Source organism: Mustela nivalis (assembly GCF_964662115.1).
Source record: "Mustela nivalis genome assembly, chromosome: 14".
NCBI lineage: Eukaryota > Metazoa > Chordata > Mammalia > Carnivora > Mustelidae > Mustela > Mustela nivalis.
In genome coordinates, this window is record NC_139033.1 from 805529 (window position 1) to 833305 (window position 27777).

General features: G+C 47.4%; 1 protein-coding gene across 2 annotated transcripts in view; it reads right to left on the minus strand.

The window, feature by feature from the left end:
- ACACB (acetyl-CoA carboxylase beta) overlaps nucleotides 1-27777 on the minus strand; it is a 122772-nt gene that overhangs the window by 92567 nt on the left and 2428 nt on the right. Inside the window, exon 3 of one of the 2 annotated variants that reach the window (XM_082700081.1) lies at nucleotides 7861-8516. In XM_082700081.1, the coding sequence (XP_082556207.1) occupies nucleotides 7861-8507 (647 nt within the window). In that variant the 5' untranslated portion in view covers nucleotides 8508-8516. Of the gene's footprint in view, nucleotides 1-907; nucleotides 1205-7860; nucleotides 8517-27777 lie in introns of those variants that run through there. The other variant, XM_082700082.1, reaches the window with a different exon arrangement.

The window sequence follows — 27777 nt, forward strand, 5'->3', positions numbered from 1 at the left end:
TCAGCGGCAAAACACACACGCCAAAAGAGTGCACTTGCTAGTGGCTAGCCACACAGTATAAAGGCCTGAGCTGTGAGTGGCCTCAAGCCCGTCCCTATACTATGTGTGACCTTGAGCAAACCCCTTCTTTCCACTTCTCTGTGACACCATCCACCTATAGAGTGCATTCGTTCAAAGAAAAATAAAGCAATCCCTCTTGATATGTGATGGGGGAAGTGTTACATGAAGCATAGAGCAGAAGTGACAGATTTTTCTAAAGCAGGATACAGATACTTGAGACAGAAAGGGATGTTCGGGCGCTCCGCTCCCTGCATGAATGGCAGCCTCTTTAGAAACTCAACATCTAGTCCACAAATAAAACAATGCAAAAACAGGGGATCCTCCCCCTTTCCCTTAAACTCCCAGAAAACACCTTAGAAGCTAAAGAGTTTTGGAAATGGGGCTTCTGCCAGCCCTTCCTTACTTCAATAAAGGAAAGAATAAATTAAAACACGATCAAAAGATTCATAGGATTTCATCGAGGGACAGATAAAAATATTTATAGGCCATTAAAAATTTTCTGACCTGCTTGTTACTTGGAGCAGGGGAGAGGTGCAGAGGGTGATGACGAGCAGGAAGCACCTGGGGGTGCCACTGCACGCTGCCCCAGGATGCAACTTGGGACAGAAGGGTGAAGCGAGGTCCTAGGGGTAAGCGTGCTCACCTGCTGTTTCTTCACTATGCCTCCTCAGAATCTGAGTTCTGCCTGGCAAAAGGTCTCTTAAACTCAACATTCAAGGCATGGAAGCGAGCAGTTGCAGGGAGGGAAAGAGGGGGCCAGGGAAGGTCCCGTGTATTTCATCCGTTTGTCAGGGACACTTCACCTGCCTCCTTCCACTTCCTCCTCTGTGGACACAGGTTGCTATACCTTAAAGCCATATGCTGGGCGGGGCTTGGGAAGCTCCATGGCCACAGGGAAGAGCTCTGGAAGATGCCCATTCCAGTGACAGTACCCGAGGCTGCCCCTGGGCCGTCCGCCCCTGCTACTTCCTCTCCTGTGATCTCAGCACACTTGTGAGGTAGACCCCAGCATTATCCCGTCTCGACAGAGAAGGAAACTGCAGCTGAGAGAGGTTGTGGGGCTGGTCTGTGATGGGTCTGTGGGTCCCGGGTAGGACACCTGTGCTTTGCATTGAATGATGGAGATGACACTGAGGCACGGCTTGAAGTGCGGGGCTCCCAGCCACTCAAGTAAGCCTGACAGCAGCCCTGTGAGGTAGGCACCTACTGTGACCTCGTTCTGGAGGATGGTGAGGCCCAGAAAGGGAAAAGCTCAGCCCAGGCCACCTGACAGCTGACTGGAGGAGTCCGCATGCCAGCCCACAGCTGGCCACTCTCTCCACCTACAATGGGAAGTGTTCTGGGCTTGTGGCCTCTGAGGCTCCTCCGAGGGCCTTCCCTGGGGCAGGAGGCCAGTCCCACCGTCTGTGCATCCACAGTGCTATCACAGAGCCTGGCACCCAGCAGGGCTACAGTAAATGCTTTCAAGCCAATGAAGGGATGGGACCAACATTAGCTTCTCCGCTTGACTGTTTCATCTTTGACCTTGTCCTTAGGCTTACCTGGTACCCACACCAGCCAAGGAGAAAATGGTTCTAAATGAACAAACTTGATCCCAGCCCCTCATGTACCCTTCCACACATGAAGAAATGAAAGCAAAGTCTGCTAGGGCCACCAAGGGCTTCAAAGCATCCCAGTCCAGCCCCCTGCCAGGATAGGTGACATCCCCAAGGTCACACAGCTTAATGACTGCCCTGTCTCCTGACTCTTCTCACTAATGCTAAGAACAGGTTAGGACGAGGATGGAGACACCTTTCCTGGAGCCCAGGCTAGGAGTTAACAGTGGGAGTTTGCAGACCAGTTTCTTATCTGTACCTTCTGAGGGTCTGGGTTCCAATGGCCCTCAGGAGCTATGATCGTCCTGCTGGAATGATCCCTGATAGACCCCTGATAGACCCCTGAACCGCTCTGGGTGTCAGCTTCTTATCTAGGAAGTGAGATGACTGGCTTACACCCCTCCAAGATTTTTTATAATGCTTTATTAGTAAACATTATTAATACTCATTATAACAAGTATTTACAGCAGGAAGTTAGAAAATGCAGAAGAAACTTTGAATGACTTATAACTGCACCATATAAAGACAATGATTGCTAACTATTTTGACACATTCCTTATAGACTTTCCAGCAACACATACACAAACCCATTTATTAAGCACAAGCATTTTCTGTGCCTACTAATTGACAGGAACATTGTAAGCACATTATATTACCCACAATCCCTTATCTGAAATGCAAAACTCTCAGGACCAGAATGCTTTGGAGTTTGAGAACTTTTGCGGGGGGGATGGTAAAGCTTTATGTTTTACATTTTCATGTCACTATTTCTGCAGCAGAAGGCATGAATATTCACACAAAACAGGATAAACAAAGACTCCAAAGAACTACACATCTATTCAAGCTGGATTTTTCTTCTAAATGAGTTCATGGTCAACTGACGAACTTCTGGGTCATAACTTCAAATTTGCAGTTGATTGGTCCTAAACCTGTCCCACTCCATTCAGTTCACACATGCACCCCACAGGGTAGAACTATTAGAGTAACAAACTAGTAGGAGATGGCTCTGAACCGGTATCTTATCCTAGACCCATTGTGCCCCTGACCCAGACCAATCACATTGCCCCTTGTTGATCAAAGTGGGATTACCCTGTAACCTTCGTTTCACAATATGTGAGCAACTATTCTGACACATGTAATGGTCTCACCATATTTATCTCCAAGTCTAAGGAAGAGCTGATCCCAACCCCTGGCCTGAGACAAACCCAAAAAGAAAGAGACGAGAAGCCTACTTCGACAGACAATACAAAGTCTTTGGGTCCATACAGCCTGCCCTCACCAGCTGAGAAGATGGAATAAGGAGATTGTATAACCATATAAAATGCTAAAGAAAAATTAGGGTTTAACCACAAAACTAGTCTACAAAATCACAAGATTGAATCAGAAAGAGTTTGATGAAAACAAAAATGCTACTGCTGCCAAAAAGCAACAATAAAATGCCTATCCATCCATCCATCCACCCATCCATCCATCCATTCACCCACCCATCCATCCATCCACTCATTCATTCATCCATCTATTCATTTGTGCATTCATCCATATCCATTCATCTATTCTTCCATGCACCCATTCATTTGTGCATCCATCCACCCATTCATCTACCTGTTCCTTCTTTCCTTCCTTCCTTCATCCATCCATTGATGCATCCATTTGTTCATTCATCCATTCATTCATTTGTTCATACATACATACATCCATCTGTTCATTCATTCCTAGATCATTCGTAAAGTTTTGCACCCCTCCCCCCAGGAATGCAGAATTGTGTCTTTGGCAAGCCTGGGTTGCTCACTGCTTCATGCATTTATTTATGCAGTATCTACCATGAACCCACACTAGATTAGGAGGTGGGAAAAAGCAGAGACCCATATGGTCCCCATTTTCACAGAGTTTGCCAGCCAGTGTAGGAGATAGGTAACAACCAAGTCAATACATAAGAAAATTTAAGACACAATCTCCAGGAGTGATTAAGTATTGTGAAAACACACCAGAGCAATCAATCAAGAAACAGGGCCATGTGGGGAATACTTTAAAGATGGCACGGGGGGACCTGAGTGGCTCAGTCAGTTGAGTGTCTGCCTTTGGCTTGGGTCATGATCTCAGGGTCCTGGGATCAAGCCCCGCGTCGGGCTCCCAGCTTAGTCGGGAGTCTGCTTCTCCCTCTCCCTCTATCCCTCCCCCTACTCATGTGCCCACTCTTTCATTCTCTCTCTCAAATAAATAAAATCTTTTAAAAATAATAGAAATTTTAAAAAATAAAGATGGCAAAGGACAGGGAAGGCCCTTCAGAGGAGGTGACTTTGAAGGGCAGGCAGGATGGGCTACAGAATGTGTGGACCCCAGTGCAAAATGAAAATGTGGAGGCCCTTGTTCGAAAGTTATTAAGAATTTCAAGAGGGTGAGAGCAGAGCTGACCATACAGGCCACACACCTGGACACAGGCCCTAGGGGGAGGTTTAAGGGCATGAAGAGAAAGTGAGCATCTCAGTTCAGAGGGAACAGCACACACAAAGGCCCAGAATGGGGATGTAAGTGTGAGTATTCTGGAAACGTGAGGGCACAAGGGGAAGACAAAGGCCCTGTTGAAGATCATTCAAAAAGAGCTCCCTCCAAGCCAGAGAAGTAAACAGGCACTTTTTCTATCCAGCTGCCTGGCTCGTGGCCTGGCAGGAAGCAGCATGGACCACAAGGTGACCTTGAGGTGACATGGAGACCAAGTGGCTCTGCAGAACCTGCCTACAGCAGGAGAATCCAGAGACATACATCTACCACTGCTTTGCTGTGGCTTCCACGTGAGTGCAGACCCCTGGAATAACACCCCCTGCCCAGGTCTCAGCTTTGTCTGTGACAAAGGAAGGGCTGCAAGAACTAGTTGAAACTCCCAGCCACCATATTGCAAAAACTGAGCCTCCAAAAGTTAGGGGATGTGCCCAAGAGTGCAGGTTATTTAGCAGCTAATCAGAAAAAAATAATAATACAGGGAGCTTTCGGGATTCTAACAGGGATACTTTATCATCACATTGGTCTTCTATGGCAGGCTTCATGTCCTCAATCCTCCAGATGATTGCAAGTTGCCTGCCCACGTCTGAAAGTGGCCTGGGCTTTTGACCTGTGGGCCCCAGGGAAGAGGCATTTCCATCCTGTATAAGAAGAAGAGCCAAGCAGTGGCTCTCCACAAAGCAACACTCTAGAGGGTTTGGGGGGGATTGGGAGGCCCCACTGAACATTTCTTCAGAGTTGACCCAAGACACTACCAATGGATATGAGCAAAAGGGTCAAGGTGGGGGCTGCCAAACACCAGGCTACTGAGGGTCCCAAAGATGCAAAAACATCAGAGGCAAAAACTCTACAAGAGGATGATGGAACCCTCACCTTCGTTCTGATATCACTGCTTCCAATAGGCAAGAACACACAGGTTATGACAGCAACTTTTTCATCCAACCAACCACCAGAGACAGCACCAGGACAAGGGTCTAAGCCTTGATTCCCTGAAGATACCGCCCCATGGGATTCTCATCCCAGGTCATTAGGAACAATGAACCCATGCTGGTCTCCTTCATCAGAGGCCCCTCATATGGGGACCCTGCTGGAGCCTGCAACATTCCTCACAGAAATGCCAGTATCTTGGGAGGCACCAGCAGAACTACCTGAGTTGTCCTGGGTGCCAAAATCCTCAATTCCGGACTCTGAAAAGCACATCGATTGGGGCAAAATAACCGTAGGCCCAATGAGATTTGTGTCACACTTCAGAGGGCTGCTCCAGCCTCCTCATGCTGGAGATGAGAAAGTAGAGGTTCAGAGAGGGTAAGGGTCCCACCCAAGGTCACACAGCTCAGTGTCTTCTTTGTGACCTCCTACAGCCCTTTGCATCTTCCACCACCCCACAGTTTATAAAAAGCCAAGATCTCTCTGTCCCCGCTTCCCCCCAGTCCTCGGATAAGGCATGATGAATGATTTACCTATAGTGCTAAGTTTCTACATAATGAAGATACAAAGGCAGAAAACTCATTTAATATTTTGGCTTGCTGTCATGCAAAGATAGGCCCTTACTTAGTTAAGGATCTTTTGCCTTCATAAATTCACCAGCTCAGAAAAGCTATGGTTTAAGCACAAACCAGCAAAGACCCCTAAAAATGGTGGTGGAAGACAGTGAGCTGTGCTGATGTAATAGCCAGCAGACCCATGATGCTACTTAAATTTCAAGTAATTAAAATTAAATTTTTAAGTTCACTTCTTCCATCACACTAGCCACAGGTCAATCTCCATAGTCACAGGTGACTAAAGGCTACCATACTGGACAGCACAGTTCTAGAACATTCCATCATGGCAGAAAGTTCTGTTGGCCTGCTCAAGTCTAATCTGAAAGTTGCCTCTTCTGAGAGCTCTCCAGTGACCTGACCACCTCATTCTAAAATAGATTCCCTCAGGGGCCCCTTCTCCTGTAACCTGTCTTCCTCCTGGCATTGGTCACACTGAGAGATCATCAGTTAACCTGTTTATTTGTACTTTTCCCATCTCCCTGCTGGGATGCTCCTTGAAAGTAGCTATGTATCTTGCTTCCTGCTGGGGCTGTTGTGATAAATGTATCTAACCCACCTGTCCTACTTAGATACCACGCAGCAACCCAGGGTCGTACATCCACATCTAACATAATCTTGGATGTTTGTCAATTTGGAGGAATTCATTGCACTTACTTTTCCCTAATCCCTATCAAAATTGCCATGTTGAAAGTTAAGAACCAGTTCAGAGGAATGCAAATGTTGGCGATCACCGGACGGACCACACCGAGGCACAGTGGAACCCCGTCTGCAGTCTGGAGAACCTGGCCTGGAAGCTTGGCTCTGCCGCCTCCCAGCTGTGTGATCTTCGGAAAGGCCCTTCACCTTTGAGTCCCAGTTTTATCATCTGTAAAATAGGGACCCACGGCCACCAGCCTTGTACTATTGTTCTAAGGGATCAGTGGATGATTGATATAAATGGGAAAGTGATGAGTGAAGTGGGTGCTGGGGGTGGGGGAAAAAGAACAAGCCAAGGAAGGGAGCTGTAGGGGAATCTACTGCTTATTAAGTACCTACTGTGTACCCAACCCCGTGCATACTTCACAAACATTATCCCATTGAATCCTGTGAGCATTTTCCAGATGAGGAGCTGAGGCAGGGAGAGGGAATGCCATGCCCAAGGTCACACAGTAGGGGGTGGAGGGTGACAGAGCCAAGGTTGAACTTTATACCAGACCCTGAAGCTTTCCCTTCCTTGAACCCTTCCAGAACCTCAAACTAGTTTCCCCCTAGAGATCATCAGGATGGGGAATACTTGACTTTTTTCTTTTCTCTACCTTCTATTTCCAGTCACCAGGGTTCAACTTAAGCTCCCTGGGAACATGGGCGCCTGAATGGAAGAAGCCACCTCCTCGTCCAGCTTTTCACATTTGGGAGAGAGAGTACAAGAGGTGCTGAAAGGAACAGCCAGTGAGATTGTACCCCTAGAGGAGGAAACAGACCAGGAGGAGGGAAGAAACCCTGGAAGGGGGGCAGAGAGCTCTCTGACCTGCGGAGTGATGGTTGGTGGTTCTTTTCCCTGCTTTTCTGTTCCCTGCGTTTCCCACCTGGAACTACTGTATTCTGTTTGTAGTCGGGGAAGGGAGGTGGCAAAGCTTGAACACAACCACAAAAACAAACCAACAAAGCCAAAAACTGCACACCTAGGACACACTCCCACCAGCAGGGACCTATGGGCACTGGTTTCCAGCAAACATACCTGAATTTCTGCTCTGAAGGCACTCCTAGGGGAAGGCATGGATTTCAGTTGTTAGTTACCCATTGAAAGAACCAGCGAACAAATACATGACTGTCTCATTAGAAGGCAGGGAAACTGGCCCTCCCTCCAGGCCCTCACTGTCCTGTGTGGCTCTTACCAGCCCTAGCTCACTCAGTTTAAATTCTAATGAATCACATACAAGGCCGTCTTCCCCGACCAGGCCAAGTCCTTCTAAAAGGACAGTCTCCCGGCATAGGGCCCTGTAGATGCGGTAAGATGCTCAATAAATAATTTTGAAAGGAAGGAAGGAAAAAGGCAAGACTTCTATTTCCCACATTTCCCATAACTACCCTCGACACGTGGGCATGAGCAGACAGCTTGACTGAGCAGGGAAGGGCAGCTCTCACCCTAACTCTGCACTCCCCCCTCATGAGGACCCAGGGCACGTTACCTCATAGCGGGAATGGGGTTCTCGGATTCGCCTACAGTCGAAGCGGCCTCCAGGGACACGGTCCCCAGGCTGGCCCGACTGCCCTTCCGGGAAGACTCTCGGAACAAGCCAGCGCCAGGGTCCTCATCAGAGGAGTTGTCATCAAAGGAGCCCAGGATGAAGTTGGTCATCAGCTGCCTCTTGATGTGCTCTTGCTTCTCGTCTTCTTTGGAGAAGGGTCTGGCTCGCTGGCCTTGGGGCTTGGCTGAAGATGGCAGGCCACTGGTATCCAGGGTCTTCAGGCCTTTGGTTCCCATCCCATTGGCTTGGAGTGCTGCAGGGGTGTTATCCGAGGTATGGGGGTTTCCTGGGGGATTCTGGTGTGGGAGTGGCCTGGAAGTTCTCGGCCGACAGGCATCTTTAGGACCTTTGTGGGAGGCTGGCTTGGCCTGGTTAGGAGTCTCTGGCAGAGGGCTGCAGTCACTGTTTTTCTGCGGTGGCTCCCCTGAGCTGTATGATGCTGGAAAGGGTTCCTGGCTTGGGATACAGCTCCCTTCTGATTTACTCTTGGTGACTGGCATAGAGTCTGTCATTTTCCCCCAGATTTTTAACCAGGAAAAGGTCAAGCAGGAGAAAATCAAACAAGATAGAAAAAGAAGCAATATCATTCAGAAAACCTGCAAGGAAAAAGGAAAAGACATTTCAGAGTCTACAAAATTGAGTTATTTCCATCTTCCAGGGGCTCATGGGGCGAGAAGCAGCTGGGGTTCTGTGCATTCAGCTGAGAGGGTCAGAGGCCAAAGGCAGTGGGCAAAATGGCTCTGCCCACAATGTGCTCCGTGGTTCTGGGCACACTCCTGAACTCCTCAGATGTCAGCCTCTCATCTCTAATTTAGGTACATGAACCCATGCTCACCATGAATCAGAAACATGCATGGAAGAGAGAAACAGATCACACCTCTTAAAGGGCTCTTGTTACAGACTCATAACACCCAAAAAGGAGACAGTTCAAATGCCCATTAACTGAAAAATGGAGAAACAAAAGGAGAAACAAAACAAAAATAGAGGAAAAAAAGGAGAAACAAAAGGTGATTATTAAGTTGTAAAAAAAAAAAAAAAAGAAAGAAATGGAGGGGTATCTGGGTGGCTCAGTTGGTTAAGCAGCTGCCTTCGACTTAGGTCATGATCCTGGGATCCTAGGATGGAGCCCCATGTCAGGCTCCCTGATCAGTGGGGAATCTGCTACTCCTTCTCCCTGTTTCTCCCCCTGATCCTGTGCATGTTCTCTCTCTCCCTCTCAAATCAATTTATTTTTTATTTTTTTTTAAGATTTTATTTATTTGTTTGATAGAGAGATATCACAAGTAGGCAGAGAGGCAGGCAGAGAGAGAGAGAGGAGGAACAGGCTCCCTGCTGAGCAGAGAGCCCAATGCGGGGCTTGATCCCAGGACCCTGAGATCATGATCTGAGCCGAAGGCAGAGGCTTAACCCACTGAGCCACCCAGGTGCTCCTCAAATCAATTTTTTTTTTTTTTTTTAAAGTGAGAGCTTAAGGGCGCCTGGGTGGCTCAGTGGGTTAAGCCGCTGCCTTCGGCTCAGGTCATGATCTCAGGGTCCTGGGATCGAGTTCCGCATCGGGCTCTCTGCTCGGCGGGGAGTCTGCTTCCTTCTCTCTCTCTCTGCCTGCCTCTCTGCCTACTTGTGATCTCGCTCTGTCAAATAAATAAATAAAATCTTTAAAAATAAATAAATAAAGCGAGAGCTTAATAGCAGACAGAAATTCATTTTGCCGAAAACATGAATCCAGACATTCTGATTTCTTACCCATGCCTCTTTCTGGCACACTAACTCTGCCTACTAATGAGTAGATCATTGTTATTTGATGTAAATATTGTTTTTTTAAAAAAGATTTTATTTATTTGAGAGAAAGAACATGAGTGGGAGAGAAAGAAGAGGGAAAAGCAGACTCCCTGCTGAGCAGGGAGTCCAATGTGGGACTTGATCCCCTGATTCAGGGATCATGACCTGAGCCAAAGGCAAGCAGTTAACTGACTGAGCCACCCAGGAGCCCTAGAAGTAAATACTGTTAAGAAGCAAACAAAAACACAAACTGAACATGTTGAAATTTCAGAACAAATTTTGCCACAGGGATACAGAAATATTAAAAAGTAAATAAAAGGCTAGACTGCAAAGCTCAAGCATATCAATTTAGTATCTAACAGGTTCTTACTTGGGGTGCCTGGGTGGCTCAGTGGGTCAAGCCTCTGCCTTTGGCTAAGATCATGATCTCAGGGTCCTGGGATCGAGCCCTGAATTGGGCTCTCTGCTCGGCGGGGAGCCTGCTTCCACCCCCCATCCCACCCACCTGCCTCTCTACCTACTTGTGATCTCTCTCTCTCTCTCTGTCAAGTAAATAAATAAATGAATAAAATCTTTAAAAATAAATAAATAAAAGGTTTTTTTCTTTTTAAATTTCAACATCATATTCTTTTTTTAAAAAAAGATTTTATTTATTTATTTGGCAGAGAGAGAGAGATCACAAGTAGGCAGAGAGGCAGGCACAGAGAGTGGGGAAGCAGGCTCCCTGCTGAGCAGAGAGTCTGATGTGGGGCTCAATCCCAGGACCCTGAGATCATGACCCGGGCTGAAGGCAGAGGCTTAACCCATTGAGCCACCCAGGCATCCCTCAACATCATATTCATAAGGGAAGTGGAAAAGTTCTCAAGTTTCCCTAGAACCATGTGATCTGAATAATTCCTGCAGACTTTGCACAACAGAATTTCCAAAATGTTGTCAAGGGTATTTTCCAGTTATACCTAGGACCAGGAGGGGTTTTTTTCTTTTAAGGCCATCAAGTTTCTTTTTAAAGAAAAGTCAGTCAAGGGTGGTTCAGCATCCATCAATGTTCATTGAACATTCATTGAACAAAGAGGAAAACCACATGATCACTTCATTAACACCAAAAAAAGCATTTGGCAAAATACAACACCCTTTTCTTGATAAAAAACAGAAAAATAAGAAAAGAAGGGAACTTCAGTGTAATAATGCATAATGATGAAAAAACCTACAGCTGATACATACACAGGGTTGAAAAACTGGAAGCTTTCCCCCTAAGATCAGGAACAAGACAAGGATGCTCACTTTCACCACTGTGATTCAACATTGTACTGAAGGTCCTAACCAAAGCAATTAGACAAGAAAAAGAAATAAAAGCCATCCAAATTGGAAACGAAGAGATAAAATCATCTCTAATCATAGACAGCATGATCCTATACAGGATTCCTGCTATCCAAAAGTAGAGAAGTTCTTACAAAACCTTTTTTTAAGTTGAAATGGCATAAAGCAAAGAAGCAATTACCATTAATTTATATGGACACATTTTTGAGCATTCCTAGACCCAGAAAATAACTTCTCTTAGGCTTTTCTGGGTAGCTTAGGACACATCTTGCTAATGAATACACAAAATAAATCAAGACAAAGCTCAGATGCTCACAGACATAGTTCAAAGCTATGGTGGTTTTGATGCTGAGGTGCTGAGCATAGTTCTTACCAAAGGAGCCTGGCAGTACCACTGCCGCTGCTCAGGGTACAAGCTGCCTCTCTAACAGCTCTGCAAAACAAACGCTGAATGCTATTTTCACTTTTCACCTTTTCTCCTAAAAGCAAAACTCCTCCTTGGGTTTCTTCCAGTTAGTGAAAATAGGTACTAGTATAGATCTAATATAGGTCTTTTGCAGAAGGAAAGTGGTATAACGTGAACTTTCAAAAACCAAGAGAGACCTGTGTACAGAAAATCCTAAAGAACCCACAAATACAAAAAACCTTAATAAGAGTAATAAACAAGTTAAGCAAAATTGTAGGATACAAGATCAATTAGTTGTACCTCTGTGCACCATAGATTAACAATCTGAAAAGGAAATTAAGAAAGCAATTCCAGGGGCACCTAGGTGGCTCAGTGGCTTAAAGCCTCTGCTTTTGCTCAGGTCATGACCCTAGGGTCCTGGGATCAAGCCCCACACGGGTTCTCTGCTCAGCAGGGAGCCTGCTTCCCCCTCTCTCTCTGCCTGCCTCTCTGCCTACTTGTGATCTCTCTCTGTCAAATAAATAAATAAAAATCTTTAAAAAAAAAAGAAAAAAGAAAGCAATTCCAGGGATACCTGGGTGGCTCAGTAGGTTAAGCGTCTGCCTTCAGCTCAGATCATGATCTCAAGGTCCTGGGATCGAGCCCCCCCATTGTGCTCCCTGCTTAGTGGGGAGCCTGCTTCTCCCTCTCCCTCTCCCTTTGCCACTACCCCTGTTGGTGTGCTTATGTTCTCTCTCTCTCTCTCAAATAAAATCTTAAAAAAAAAAAAAGAAAAAAGAAAACAATTCCATTTACAATAGCATACAAGTAAACAAAATATTTAGGATTAAATTTAACCAAGGAGGTGAAAGACCTGTGCAATGCTGGTAGACAAAACATTGCTGAAAGAAATTAAGGAAGACCTAAATAAATGCAAGCCATCCCGAGCTGGTGAGCTGGAAGACTTTCTGTTGGTAAGGTGGCCCTATGCCCTGAAGCAATATACAGATACAGAACTGCAAGGGAACTCAAATAGCCAAAACAATCTTTAAAAAGAACAAAGTTGGAGGACTCACACTTCCCAATTTCAAAATATATTGTGAAACTACAATCAAAATAGTGTGGTACTGGCATAAAGACAGACATCTAGACCAATGGAACAGAATGAAGAGTCCCAAAACAAACCCATAAATCTATGGTCAATAGATTTTCTTTCTTTTTTTTTTTTTTTTTTTTTTAAAGATTTTATTTATTTATTTGACAGAGAGAAATCACAAGTAGATGGAGAGGCAGGCAGAGAGAGAGAGAGAAGCAGGCTCTCTGCTGAGCAGAGAGCCCGATGCGGGACTCGATCCCAGGACTCTGAGATCATGACCTGAGCCGAAGGCAGCGGCTTAACCCACTGAGCCACCCAGGCACCCTGGTCAATAGATTTTCTATGACAATATCAAGACCGTTGGGGGGGTCAGAAGAGCGTGCAACTCTCCATCTCGGGGTTGTGAGTTCAAGCCTCACATTGGGTATAGAAATTAAATAAACAAATAAAAAAATTCAAAGGGGAAAGAATAGTCTCTCCAACATATGGTTCTGGGACAACTGATTTCCACAAGCGAAAGAATGAGGTTGAACTCCTAACTCAGATATACCCAAAAATTAACTCAAAATGAGTGAAAAACTAGAGAACCTGAGTGGTTTAGGTGGTTAAGCGTCTGACTCTTGATGTGGGCTCAGGACATGATCTCAGGGGCATGAGACTGAGCCCACCACCCACACGCCCTCATCCCTCATCATCCCTGTGCTTAGCATAGGGTCTGTTTGGATTCTCTCTCCCTCTCACTCTGCCTCTCCTGCTCTCTATCTCTAAAATAAATAATTCCTTTTTTAAAAAGATGAGTCGACGACCTATATGTAAGAACTAAAAACCACAAAAAGTTTAAAAGAAAACATAGGAGTAAATTGTCATGACCATGCAGTTGGCAATGGATTCTCAGATGTGACACCAGAAGCTTAAGCAGAAAGAAAAAATAGATAAAGAGGGCCTCACTCAAATTAAACACTTGTGTGCATCAAAGGGCTCTCTCAAGAAAGTGAAAAGACAGCTTACAGAATGGGAAAAAAAAATCTGTGAAACACATACTTGGTAATGATTTAATATCCAGAATACATACACAAGACTTACAACTCAACAACAAAAAGACAACCTGAAATTAAAACGAGGAAAGGACTTGAATAGACATTTCTCCAAAGATATACAAATGGCCACTAGTTCATGGAAAGATGTATCTTTGTCATAACATAAATGCAAATCAGAACTGCGCTGTATCCCTTCACACCCACAAGGACCGCTTGTGGGAGGGGAGAGGAGAGAGGGGGAGAGAGAAAGCAGGGAAGGAAAGAAGGGAGGGAGGGAGAGGGGGAGAGGGAGGAAAGGAAGAAAAGGAGAGAGGGAGAGAAGAGAGGAGAGAGGGAAAGAAGGAAAAGACAGGGGGAGGGAGGGAGGGAAGAAGGGAGGGAAAGAGTGGAGGAGAGAAGAGGGAGGGAGGGGAGAGAGAGAAAGAGGGGAAGGGAGGCAAGAAACCAGCAAGTGGCCTTCAAGGACAGGGAGAAACCGGACCCCTGCACGCAGCTGGTGGGAACGTAAAACGATGCAGCTGCTGTAGAAAATGGTTGGTGGTTCCTCAAGATGTGGGGCATAGAACTGCTCTATGACCCAATACTTTCACTCCCAGAGGCAGCGCCCCAAACAACTGAAACCAGGGGGGAAACAAGTACAGATGGACGGAAGCATGTGCCCAGCAGCACCCAACTGTCGGATGCCCTCGCCTGGCGCTCTCCCCAAGGTGCCCCAGCCACAGCCCCATGGGCTTCAAGGGCTGGGGCATTCCCGGTGCGGGGACCATGCTGTGCCTCGTCGGGTGCTCAGTAGCACCCCTGGCCTCTACCCAGCAAAGGTGCCAGGAGCACCCTTCCCCTCCGTTGTGACAACCAAAAATGTCTCCAGACCTTGCCAAACGTCTCTGAGGACAAAATTGCCCTTGGAAGACCACTACTAGTCTGAACCTCCAGATCTCCTCCCGCCCTTCTATTTCCAAATGGTAAAATCCTCCTGGGAGACACATGAAGTCTTTCCAGGAAACTCATCCCTGGCACAGAGCAAGTTTGCAAAAAGTTTTAAAAAGTGAGAAAGGTCAGCATCCTGAAACTGCTGGCTCACACATGCCCCCTGAGGAAGATTTGGAAACTAATCATTGGCAGATGGCATTGCCAAAAATGTCGCAAAGGCCTCTGGCCCCCTTGGCAGCCCAGCAGGTTAGAGGGCTGCATCCTTCCTGGGTGGGAGAGTGTGATGGGGTAGAGGAATCCACGCCCACGGCCCTCCACTGTGGCAACAAAGACAACACAGGGGAGAAACACAGCGTTCGCTGGTCTCCCCAGGCCCCTCTGGAGGCCCCCAGAGACACGGACCAATTGTCATTCATTTCAGGATCCTCGGGCCCAGCTTGGTGTGGGGTATGTGGGAGGTACCCCAAAAGCGTGTACTGAAGGAATAATAAATCCGGGTGTACACACACTGAGCTCCACCTGATAGGTGAAGGCAAGCTGGCATTTTGCATAAATTTGAAATGCTAGCATCTTCTTGCCCTAGAAAAAAGAGAAAAGCACTTGAGTCACCCCCTGGAAGACAGAAGAGCTGCATCGAGGCAAAACCAGGCTGCAGTGGTTTGGGATCTGGGAACCCCGAGAGGCATTCTTTACTTTGATCCTCATTGGGAAACTGACCAAACTAGGCAAGGGTTGCATCACAAGAACTCCTTGGGCATTTGCTCAGGAAATCCCCGCTGTAGGTGAATGGCTACAGAGCATTGCAGATGCCAGGCAGGCCGTGTGATGAGTGACACAGGGAGCAGGATGAGGGGAGGGCAGGTAAGCAGGCTTGTGGGGGCATGTACAGGCAAGGTCAGTACACTGGAACCTCTGATGAATGGAGCGACCAGCAATTCTCTCCAGTTTGGGCCCCCTCTCCCACCCAGAAAATCCTTTTAAGATCTGCAGTTATTCTGAAAGGGGCCATGGATCTAATACCCCACACCGACCTTGCAGAGGTTACCTGCAGAGAAAAACCCACGTATCTTTTTTTTTTTTTTTTTTTGCAGAGTAATGACATGGGACCCAAAGGCCACCATACTAGAACTTTCCCCCAGTGAGTACACGGAAACAAAAGGGAGAACTGGTTGAGAAAGCTTCCAAACTCTGGGTCTCAGTTTTCCCATCTGTAAAAATGGGGATACTCACTCTTGCCCCATTTACCTGCATTTATTTGCTCCTGGGATAACCTAGAAACACAGCATTTACACATATGTACAGTTCACGAGTGTAGAAAGCCTGCCAGCCTCCAATCTTCAAAATGGCTGCGATGGATATTAGAGCTATTGTCATTATTTAACTTCCATTTCACAGCTCAGTAAACTGTGCCTCAGAGAAGCTAGGCACCTTGACGCTGTTCAGATCCAGCCCTGACACCCATACCTTTGCTCTGTCCCCCTCCCACCAAAAGTGGATATGAATAAATTTCATAAAAGGGACAGTGTTACAACGAGCACATGGATATGAACATAAAACCAGACACCTGGCTGTGTCCCTGGAAGACGGAGCAGCAGAGCGACATGTCAACTAACAATGCCAGACATGCACAGTGATCCAGGAGGAGCACTGTGCAGGCAGCTGGATCCCATGAGCAGTAAAAAGGCTAGAGAAATCCACCCAGTGAAGCTCTCCAGACCATGCCATGCCAAGCTGTTGCTCTTTGCTGAAATAATCCACCTGACCTGAAAAATGAGCTCAGCCAAAGCTATTTTTGTTTCTTGCCAACCAAACCCAAGTGGTAGCTGCCAGGTGTCAGAGCAATCGTGGCTCCAGTCATAGTGAATGCAGGAAACCACTCGGTACCAACAAGTACAGCACAGAGACCAAATGAACACTGGAGGGGGCTGGTGGGGGGGAGGGACTTGGAGTTGGGGGTCATAATTTGCTTTCCACCTGCTCCCCACCCCAACACACCCAGACCTGGCCAGGTTTGCAAGGTTCCCAGGCAGGGTAGAATGTCAGCGTTCGACCAGCAGTCCCATGTCACAATCGGATTTTTCCTCCCACCAAGATGAACTCACAGTTGTGTGCTAATACTTACCATCGCTGTGGCCACGTCCACCAGCTCCAAGGTCGTGTGGGTCTGAGAGGCGCCTACAGGGTGACTAGGGGCCCAGGGTGTCATCTTTCAGGAGGAGGCTGGTGTCATGCATCAGGCCATGGGGGGAGGAGTCTGGACAGGCCAGTGCTCCAACAGGGGTGAATTTTTACCCAAGTCAGCCACGTTCTTATTCATCACCCGCAAATATAAGCTATTTGTGAAGGTCCTTGCTCAGCCCTCCCCTGATCTCAGATCCCCTGATCTCAGCTCAGCAACTTAAGGGCCAGCCCCTCGGGCCACCTCCCTCTAGTTTGCCACATTCCTGTACTTAGGCCCATTTCACTGATTATATAATCACCCTCTTGCCCAAATCTGTCTCTAGAGTGTGCTCCCCTAATGCTCCCCTAATTACAAGTGCCTTCTGTTTCTATGTGTTTATCCATCAGACTCTTTGCTGGGGTTTGGCCAAGTGAGGCATGATGGAAAGAGAAGCAGAGTGTCAGGGCGAAGGGTGGGTGGGTAGCCAAGAGCCCTCCAGCTGCCAAGGGGATGGCCCAAGGTCCTTTTGCTAATTTAGAAATAACAAAGTTGATAGGAGCTAGCCACATGAGCCTTCCAAGCCACCCTGATACTCTGCTTCTCTTTCCATCATGCCTCATTTGGCCAAACCCCAGCAAAGAGTCTGATGGATACAGTAACCTGCACTCGGGCCTCTAGGAACCAGGGGTCACAGGTCACCAAGTTTCCCAAAAAATCCACCTGCTCCAATCTGCACCCTAGGAGGGAACACTTGGGGATCAGTGAGGTCAGTGTCCTTATTTAAAAAAAAATTTTTTTTACAGACTTTATTTATCTGTAAGAGATATCTGCAAGAGAGGGAACACAAGCAGGGGGAGTGGGAGAGGGAGAAGCAGACACCCCGATGAGCAAGGAGCCCGATGTGGGGCTCCATCCCAGGACACTGAGATCAATGACCTGAGCCAAATGCAGATGTTTAATGACTGAGCCACCCAGGTGTCCCACATCCTTATTTTTAAATGAGGAGAGGCCAGAGGTCCCATGTGAAATGAGGGACATAGCCATGACCAGCGCTAAGGTCCCAGCTCCAGGCCGGTGCTCTTTCTACACCAAGGCATCATTCATGGCAAAAATCTACTGTCCTTGAGCATCTCTCTCTGGTGCCCTGGGAGGTGACCCAGGTTCACATCTCGGCTCTGTCCCCTACCAGTGGGGTAAGCCTTGGGCAGTACCCTCCGGGAACTTCAGGTGGCCACCTGCCACATAGCGGAAGGACATCCCTAACCAGGAATCCAAGGTGATTGCCTGTGCAGGACACGGGATACAGCGCCTGGAGAAGTTCAGGGTAGGCTGAGTCACCACTGTGAAGCCCCACCACCCCACAGACTGTCATCTCAGACACATGGTGTTCCCGCTGTGTGCCTGAGGTTCCTCGTCTAGAAAAAAGAAGCAGAAGGATAAAGGCCCACCCACATCAGTGGATTAGAAGGAGCCAAGACCCACATAGTCACTGAACATGGCCTTCCCCTTCTTGGGGTGGCGAAATGCAAAGGACGAGGCAGGTGACCAAGGCAGGCAGCGTGGTTTCTGCCTAGCATCTGCCTGCACAATTGTACACCACGGACTCACATTTGGGTGACAGGTGCCCATGCGCCACTGGTCAGGTGTCCTGGCCACTCCCTGAGGACCTGAGGATCAGGCCCAAGTAGGACAGGCAGACCCCAGGGGACAGCCCTAGGACTCCTCAGCTTCTCCAGCCCCCAGCCTAAAGCTGTCACCGCAGGGCAGGTGACTTCCTGAAGGGTGGAAATCTCTGGGGCATCCATAGCCTGGGCTAGACTGGATTAACTTCTTCTCTAGTCCCTCATCCAACGGGGACATTCCCGGGGACGCTGCGTGATTCTGTTGCTGCTGCTCTTGTTTTTCGAGGGGGGGTGGTTTTTAATGCTGACATGGGGGTTAAAGAAAGGAAGGCAGTGCTAGAGAACGCCACAGGGGATCAAAAGTGATGCCTAGTAAGTCACTGGGAGTGTTTTTCTGTCACTAGCAGCTGGTGAGTGTGCAACCCAACACAGCCCTTGTGCTACAAGCTTTACACACATCCTCCCATCAGCTTTTCCTTGCATGCTTTTCCACCCCTCTGGAAGCTCAGTCCCTCCCCACATTCAGACTTTTAGGACCCAGGTGGCCTCAATCAGGAAGGCCACACGCCTAACCCTCATGTGCTCTTGCTCTCTGGGCAGGATTTCCCTCCATAAGCCCTGAGATGGCTCCCAAGTTAGCAGATCTGGAAAGTGACTGTCAGTACTGCTAGGTTTCTCAGAGCTGTGACCTGGTTCCTAAATCCCTGGGTCCACTTGCTGTGGGGCTAAAATGCAACCAAGAAATAAATAGCACAACCACTTCTCTGGGTTTTGGTGTTCTTCTCCTAAGAAGGTCTTTGTGGGAGACAGGAGAGTCCTGCTCAGACCAAGAACAAGTCTTTCAAACCAAGATCTAGCCACTAGACTCCCAGAATCAGGAAGAGGCCAATCCTTCCAAGGATGGAGACAGGCATTAGGGAGAACGAAGAGTGACATCTGCTCTGGGCCTCTGAGGGATGAATAGGAGTTTGCCAGGTTACTAAGGAGGGGAAGACATCACAAGCAGAGGTTGCCCTTGGTATCATGCCAGATGGTGAATTAATAACACCACTGGACAAAGATGGGGCACTGCCAAAGTTACTTAACCGGGAGCAGCAATTAGCAAAGTGTTCTACTGTGAAAGATACTTGTTGTTCTCTTTAATATATATATTTTTTGGATCTGAAGATGACACGTGACAGTGCAGATGAGAGGGCAGGAAGGGACTGATTTAAGAATCTCGCCTTCCCTTGAGATTGAGCTGAGGGCACTGGGCGTGTGAGATGTCATGGTTCCTCGCCCGAAAAGGAAAGTGCCAGGGAGAGCAAGAGAATTTCACCCCTCACTTCACACACACACCACACTGTCCCTAATTCCGTAAGCACAGATGATAAAGCTCCTTGTGCTGATGACACAGTGACGCCTTCCATCGCAGGGACTCTCCTGTGTGCAGGTCCTCCTTTATTCCTCAAGAAAGTGCTGCCGGGGAAGTAGTGCTCTCATCGCACTCCACAGACTGCGCATGAAAACCCAATGCCCAGAAAAGGGGAGTGACTCACCCAAAGTCACACAGCCTGGAAGTACACAGAATTCAGCCCTGCTCTGCCTGACTCCAAAGTCTCCATTTGTAAGAGGGGGCTGGGAGCAGGCTGTTGATTTGATTGATTAATGGGCTACCTTCTTTGACAGGTGGAATCCGAAGTCTGGAAATGAGAACCAGGGAGGCTCGATAGTTCTCAAACTAGTCATTTGTCAGAATATCTGGGGCTCCGGAGAAGCCCAAGGACCATGAGAACAGGTCTAGATCATCTACATGTCTGTGCTTTGGTTCGAATCCCAAACTGTCTGATGTGAGTTGAGCAGGTGTGTAGCATCAGCAGACAGCTTCTGGGAGGAAAACGCATTTATGAAAAGCTAGTGAATTTCAGTTTTCCCAGGCTCACTGTAGGTGCTCAATGAGCGCCTGGTGAGCCAAGCCCAAAATTTGATGGGGTTGATCTGCAGGCCCAGGCAAACCTAGCCCGAACGGTTTCAGCCGGGTGCCTGCCTTGTGGAGAAATGTTGAGAGGCCATCTGAGGCCCACCTGAGCCATCCTTGTAGAAACTGCCAAAGTTGATGGTTGGATGTGCAGGAAAGTGGAGGAAGAGTGCTGGTGGGCTATGGTACAGGAGGCATGAACACCTAGAAGCAGGAGCCAAGAACTTTGGCGCTTTCCGGGAACCAAACAGCCTGCCTGGTGCTGAGAAAGGGGTGGGGGTGGGGGCAGCGGACAGGGACAAATGACCCTGCAGGGTCACGGGAGGTGGAAGGGATTTACAGCTCCTTCCCGGAGTGATGGTGAGCTACAGTGCGAGAGTCAACAGACTCTGCACTCTGACTGCCTGGAAAATCAGCTCCACCACCCTCAGTGTGACCAAAGGCAGAGCAGTTAACCCCGAGCTCAGTAGTTCCGTCTGTAAAATGGGGATAGTAACAGGACCAACCTCAGCACCCCGAAGGGCAAGTCAATGAACTCACGTACATAGACTGCTTAGCTTGGAATAAATGAGGCATGCCATCAGGAGTTTCTACGATTACCGTAGTTCTTTTTCTCATTAACATTCCTACCTGGGGTTGTGCTGAGCAGCCCCTGCCTTAGAGACCAAGGGACTTTGCCAAGCAAGACTTCTCCCTGATGCCGAGCTGAGATGTGGGAGGTTATCCCTTCCACCAAAACCCCCTGGCTCTGCTGGCTGAGGGCCTCTCCCAAGCCTAGTCCCAGGGCAGGGCCAGTGCACCATCCAACCTGAGAAGAGGTGATTGACTCCCAATCTGAGTCAACCTGACCTTCTGGGGACAGTTGCTCTCCTTCGAAGCTGTGCCAGCATTTCCCGCCAGCTTTGGCAATCTGGTCGCTAATGTTGGGAGGAATCATCAGAGTCCCATGGGTGATTTGTCTCTCTAAAAAGGAGCAACCTGGGGCGCCTGGGTGGCTCAGTGGGTTAAGCCGCTGCCTTCGGCTCGGGTCATGATCTCAGGGTCCTGGGATCGAGTCCCGCATCGGGCTCTCTGCTCAGCAGGAAGCCTGCTTCCCTCTCTCTCTCTGCCTGCCTCTCCATCTACTTGTGATTTCTGTAAAATAAATAAATAAAATCTTTAAAAAATAAATAAATAAAAAGGAGCAACCTCTCCTCTGTCCTGTCCCTTCCAGAACAAAAAGCAAAAATGGCTCTAGACACAGAATCGGGGTTGGAGCCTTGGCACCGCCAGCAGCCAGGAAACTCTGCAGTGACAGTTCTGGATTTGAATGTCTAGACCTCAGCTCTTCAGTTGTGATTGAGGCCAACCTCACAAAGGCTCTGGTAAAGACTAAGTAAAGAGCTGGAAGAGCTGGTAAATTGTGTGGACAGAGGGCACATTTGCACCTGCTAAAGGGCACGGCTGCAGAAATCCCTGGGGGCAGGGAGAGGGTCTAAAACATGGCCTGCCCCTGGAGACCCTAGCTGGAATCCCAATTTAACAAGTGTAAGCAGGCCAGCCCGGCTGGTAGGTCACATTTTCTGCCAGAAACCAATTTAGGTCATTCCCGGGTTTGAAATTAAGACACAGTGTATTGGTTAGAGTATGGAATCCAGAGTGCCTAGCTCCAAGTTCTGTTTCTGCTCTTTATTTCCTGTGTGACCTTCAGCAAATTTCCTCACCTCTCTGTGCCTTGGTTTCCTCACGTATTCAGTGGGAATGGTAAGACTGCCTTCCTCAGAGAGTTTTTGGTGAGGTTTACATAAACTGATATAAAGAACACAAACAGAGAGTGTTCTAATATTTATCGCGCTCTCCATGACGTACCAGGCATGGTGCCAAGTGCTTTACTTAAGATCAAGGTCAAGCCCCTGTTATCACTTACTTGAACCACGTACAAGCCTCTTGACCCAGCTCCCTGACCCCAGACCATGATGCACAGGAGGAACCTCTAAAACATTCCTTGTCCCAGATTATGATTTCTAAGTATGTTTCCCACTGAAAGGACCCAGGACAGCTTGGGGGAAATGGCTCACTCCAGGCCTGGGGCAGAAATGTACACAGTGAGCTGCAATTTCTTGCTCTGCCTGAAAGCAAGGACCCTGAGGGGGTTTGCCCTGCCAAAGTCAAGATACCTGGGACCATTAAAAGGTGATCACTGCAGTGGATTGAAATAAGTCCGAGCAGTTTCAAAAACCATGTGGTCATCGTGTTCCTCAAAACAAAAACAACTTCACTGAAACCTTGGGAGCTCACAATGGCGCCATCATGACTCTGATAACAGACTTGGGGGATTAAAAAAAAAAAAGGATGCAGCAGAGCATTTTGCCTTTCCTGTAGGAAAATGCTCTGTATTTCAGATGGTGGATGAGACTCGAATGTTATAGAATGATAGCTAATAATGTGAACGAGGATGGAGGGAAGCAGGAAACCACATTTGCAACTAGTAAGGAAAAAACATGGACCTAGGTAGGGCTTTGACAGTCCATGGCTTGTGAACTACTCAGTCAAGGCCTGCCAGGGACTTTATAAGGCTGACATTGGTTCCCACGTGCACCGAGGAGTTCATGTCACTGAAAGCAGGATAACCTGACATTACACTCTTTTCGATGCCACGTAGTAGACGGCATGCAGTGACATGGCAGCATGTCGAAGTAGTCTTGTCAAGGATTTGGACCTGAACCGATTCACAAACTTCAAGACCCGAGCACTGATTTACAGGGACAGAGAAACTCATTAAATGACGCTTGAGAGATGCGTCATCAGCCACATCCAAGATGTGGAAAATTCCACGGGACAAATGACTGACTTTCTTCTATAAGTAACTGGCATTTAATAAAGGCAGCCGGGTGGTTATTACAGATGAAGAGAGACTTAATAGGACCTTAATGGGTCCTGATGGGAAGAGAATGAGTGTTCAACATCTTTGAAAAAGAGGGCACAGAGCATGAACCAGGTACTGGGTACTGGGTTAAGAAAATGCTGTTAATGGTGTTGGAAACAATCATGACGATGCCTTTTTTAAAAGACCATCTCTTGTAGAGATACGCACTAAAGTATTTATCTGGCTCTGAGAGTTGCTTGAAAACAATCTTCCCTCCCCATGACTGGGGGGCCCCAGAACTTTAGTTAAGGACAGTTTAGTACTCAGGACAATTTAGTACTCAGCGAGAAAGGTACTGATGTCTGCAATTGACTTGAAATGTGATGGGTGTATGGGGTGCTCCCATAGGATTCTTTTAACTTCCTTTCAGGTTTGAAATTTTTCACAGTAAAATGGGGGAAACACAGGGAAAAGAGTGTATGTGTGGGTGGACGAAACTGAATGTGCAGAAAGTTGATGGTTACTGAAGAGGGTGGTAAATGCAGAGAGGGTGCATTGTGCTAATTCTCTCTACCACGGAATGTGGTTTTTTGTTTGTTTGTTTTTGCTTTTTTTAAAGTTGGGGTTCCTGGGTGGTGCAGTTGGTTGAGACTCTTGGTTTTGGCTCAGGATGTGACCTTATGATCTTGGGGATATGGGATCAAGCCCCACGTCAAGCCCCGGGTTGAGCTCTGAGCCTAGTGTGATCTGCTGGAGGATCTCTCTCCCTCTCCTTGTCCCTCCCACTTGTGTGCTCTCTCTCTCTCTCTAAAATAAATAAATATATCTTTTAAAAAAAAGTTAACTTGACTTCTATACCAAAATTTAAGGCACCTGTCTACTGATTAAAACCTGTACATTGGTACTGTTAAAATTTATTAGTATTTACTATGTGCCAGGCTCTGTACTAAGCATTTTTATAAGCATCACCTCATTCCACTCTGTGAGATCAGTATCATGAGAAGCCTTTTTTTAAATGAAGAATAATCTTAGAGTTCAAGAGTTAAACTTGCCCCAAGTCTGCGCACTCTGGTGGTGGGCAGCTGAACTGAATTCCACATTCTCAGTGGCTCTACATTGTATTCTTTTGTGATCCACATGGCCCTGGAGATCTGGCCCCCCTAACCACTCTCTGGCCACTGGACCCCTTTGGGCCCTCTGTGCTTATGGGCCCATGTTCTGGAATGTTCTTTCCCACCACTGCACCCTGGCATGGTTATCTCTTGCTCCTTTTTCTGCTTTTGCTTCTGTGTTCCCACCCAGACCCACCCTGACACCCATGGGTCATATTCTTGATGACATGTCCCTTTCCTTCACGTCACTTGCCACAGGCTGAACTGACACTACGTTGTCACGAATACACTCACTCATCCCCCCCCACACACACTCTTTTGAACGTAAACTTCTCGGGAGAGGACTGGCTCTGTCCCACCCCCGGCCCCACAGTGCAGTGCCCAGCACACGAAAGGGTCAGTAAATACTCATGGGATGCCTCGGTGCCTCCACCTGGCCCAGGTCCGCCTCCGTGTCCAGCCCATCCTTCCTGCCTCCCTGCCAGGTCCTTCTGCCCCAGTGAGTTTCGAGGGTGTGAACATCAAGGTCAGGCAGTAGGCTACTACCTGGACGTGAATCCCCACCCCTACCCTCTCCCTGTGACACAGGGGGCTGCCAGAGCTGCTGCACGGAATGCTAGGCCCCCACTCTGTGCCCTCATGACTCCCTCCCAGGGCTCCTCAATAGACCACTGTTAGGAGTGAGGTCACTTACGTGCACACCTGTCTTCCACACTAGAAAGTCAACTCTATGAGGGTAAGGTAGGGCCTAAAACCCAGGTCTGTTCAAATTTTTCAACATTCCTGATATAGGCTCCTTGACCCCTTCCCTAGGCACAAGCGTTCCCCAAAAATGGCTCTTGTGTAAATGGAGGGTAGATACAGTGGAAGACATACAGCACCTCTCCACAAAGCAAGGAAATTGCTAAATTATAATAAAGGCTAATGTTTGTTAAGTACTTCCTGTATACCAGGTCTTAAACTCTGCGCTTCGACCTTATTATCCCTTTGCGTGTCCAGAAACTCTGGGAAGTATGTGTTACCATTCTGCAGATGACGAGCTGAGGCAAAGGAGGGATCTGTTGCCCAAGGTCAAATCATGAAGAGGCAGAGCTGGCCGTGACAGTCCAGCTGCAGGGTCAGTGTGTTTCCTTCATGCTTCCGATGCCCACCACCACCTTGCCCCATGCCCAAGTTAGTGCAACAGCCTGCTGGCAGATCTCCCTGTTCCAATTCATCCAGAACGTGGGAGGCGGGGCTCTGGCTCTGGCTCCATACATACACACACATACACACATGTACACACACATGCACACATGTCTGCACACACACACAAACACACACACTGCCTTGGAGCCCTGTACTCAAGCTCAACTCCTGTGACATTTATCCATGGCAGGATCCTGCCTCCTGGGATTCCGAAGGAAAACTGAGGAAGGCACAAAGTGAGACTATTTCATGCTTCTCAGGAGGTACTGATGGGACTGCCAGCCCTGAAAGATGGTCCCCACCTCTGCCCAGTCCCAAAGTCACATTTTAGAGAGCCCCACCACAGGTCAGTATATTCAAGGCTCTAAGAAGTCCTGCCAGAAAGGATCTGAGCTCCCCATGGGCAGCCCAATGTTGCCCAAACTGGAACCAGAGCCCCTTCTCCATCTTACATAGGCTATTCCTCCAAAGGAGTCCCATTTGGTTGGGAATGTGGAAATAAGAGACCACAGCCTTCCTCATAACAGAGGAAGATCTGCTAAGAGGGGCATTTCCAACAACTAACTATTCTAGTTACTACTGGAGTCTGAGACCTATTTACTTCCAAAGAGAAGGAAGAGTGTGTGCAGGGTTGTCCTTTCTTATCACTCTCACCCACGATTGATTTGATTTGATTTGATTTGATTTGATTTGAAAAGATGCATTAGTGGGTCCAACAGAGGGTAGCACCAATCCTGGGCTAATTGAAATGTGAGGCTGTGTTCTGGGGTCCCAGCACAGGTAAGGGTGCAAAGGTATGCTGTGCTGGGTGGCCCAGAGAGGTCCAGAGAGCCCCACTTCTGTGTGGGGCTGACCTGAGTGGAAACTCTCCCAATGTGTCATGTGATTGACCTGAGCCAGTCACGTGAATTCTCCAAATCTTGGCTTCCTGGTTGGGGGAATGGAGTAAATAACACTCCGTCCTAGGGTTGTCCTTGTGCGTAATTCAACACCTGCTGTGTGCCAACCACTTAGTAATCAGTACCTCAGGTTCCCTGTTGCGCAGCCCAGACTGTCTAGCACAACCTAAACAAACCCGTCCTGTCTTCCTGGAGAATCTTCTTACTTTATGGTAGTAAGTTGACTCTTATTATAACAAAGATCTATTACAATAGAACGTGAAATATGCATGAAGTTTTCAGGGAAAATGCATGATTTCTGACCATCCTTCCAGGCTTCCATGGATGGAAGGGTCCAGATGCACACTCCTTTGAAGATCCTTGAGTCAAAATTCAGAGGAAACCTGAGAATAAGGTGTTGCCAAGTTTCTACAGGGATAAGGCTTTGAGGAAGTCTCCACTTGAAAAGCTTAAAATGTCTATTGCCCCCTGAAAATTAAGTATCTCATGTAATACTCTGATTTATGTCTCATCTAATTGTGATAAAACAGAGCTTACGTAGCCCCTGAGTAGAAGAAAAAAAAACTCCTTTGCATAAAATCAACTACTAGGACCCCATCAAAACGAAAACGTTTTGTACAGCAATGGAAACTATCAAAAAAAACAAAAAGGCAACTTACTGAATGGGAGAAGATGTTTGCAAATGCTGTATCTGATAAGGGGTTAATATCCAAAATATATAAAGAACTTCTACAATTCAACAATGACAACAAAAACAAAACATCTGATTTAAAAAATGGGCAGAGGACCTGAATATTTTTCCAAGTAAGACACACAGATGGCCAACAGACACCCGAAAAGGTATTCAACATTGCTCATCATCAGGAAATACAAATGAAAACCACCATGAGATACCACCTCATATCTGTCAGGATGGCTAAAACCACAAAGACAAGAAATAACAGGTGTCAGGGAGGATGCGGAGAAAGGGGAACCCCCGTGCCCTGTTGGCGGGAATGCAAACTGGTGCAGCCATTGTGGAGGCAGGATGGAGGTGCCTCAAAAAATTAAAAAACGAATTACCATATGACCCAGTAATCACACTACTAAGTGTTCACCCAAAGAGAACAAACATACTGGGGTGCCTGGGTGGCTCAGTCGTTATGCGTCTGCCTTTGGCTCGGGTCATGATCTCAGGGTCATGATCCCAGGATCCTAGGATCAAGCCCCACATCAGGCTCCCTGCTCAGTGGGGAGCCTGCTTTCCCTCTGCCTGCTGCTCCCCCTGCTCATTCTCTCTCTCAGATAAATAAATAAAATCTTTAAAAGAAAGAAAACAAAAACACTAATTTGAAAAGATATATTCATCCCTATGTTTACTGATATATTATCTACAATAGCCTAACAGACCATCAACAGACAAAATGGGTAATGAAGATGTGGCATAGATAGATATAGATACATATTTATATATTTATAAATAAATAAATATCTATAGATAGACACGGTGAAATACCACTCAGCCATAAAAAAGGAAAGAAATCGTGCCA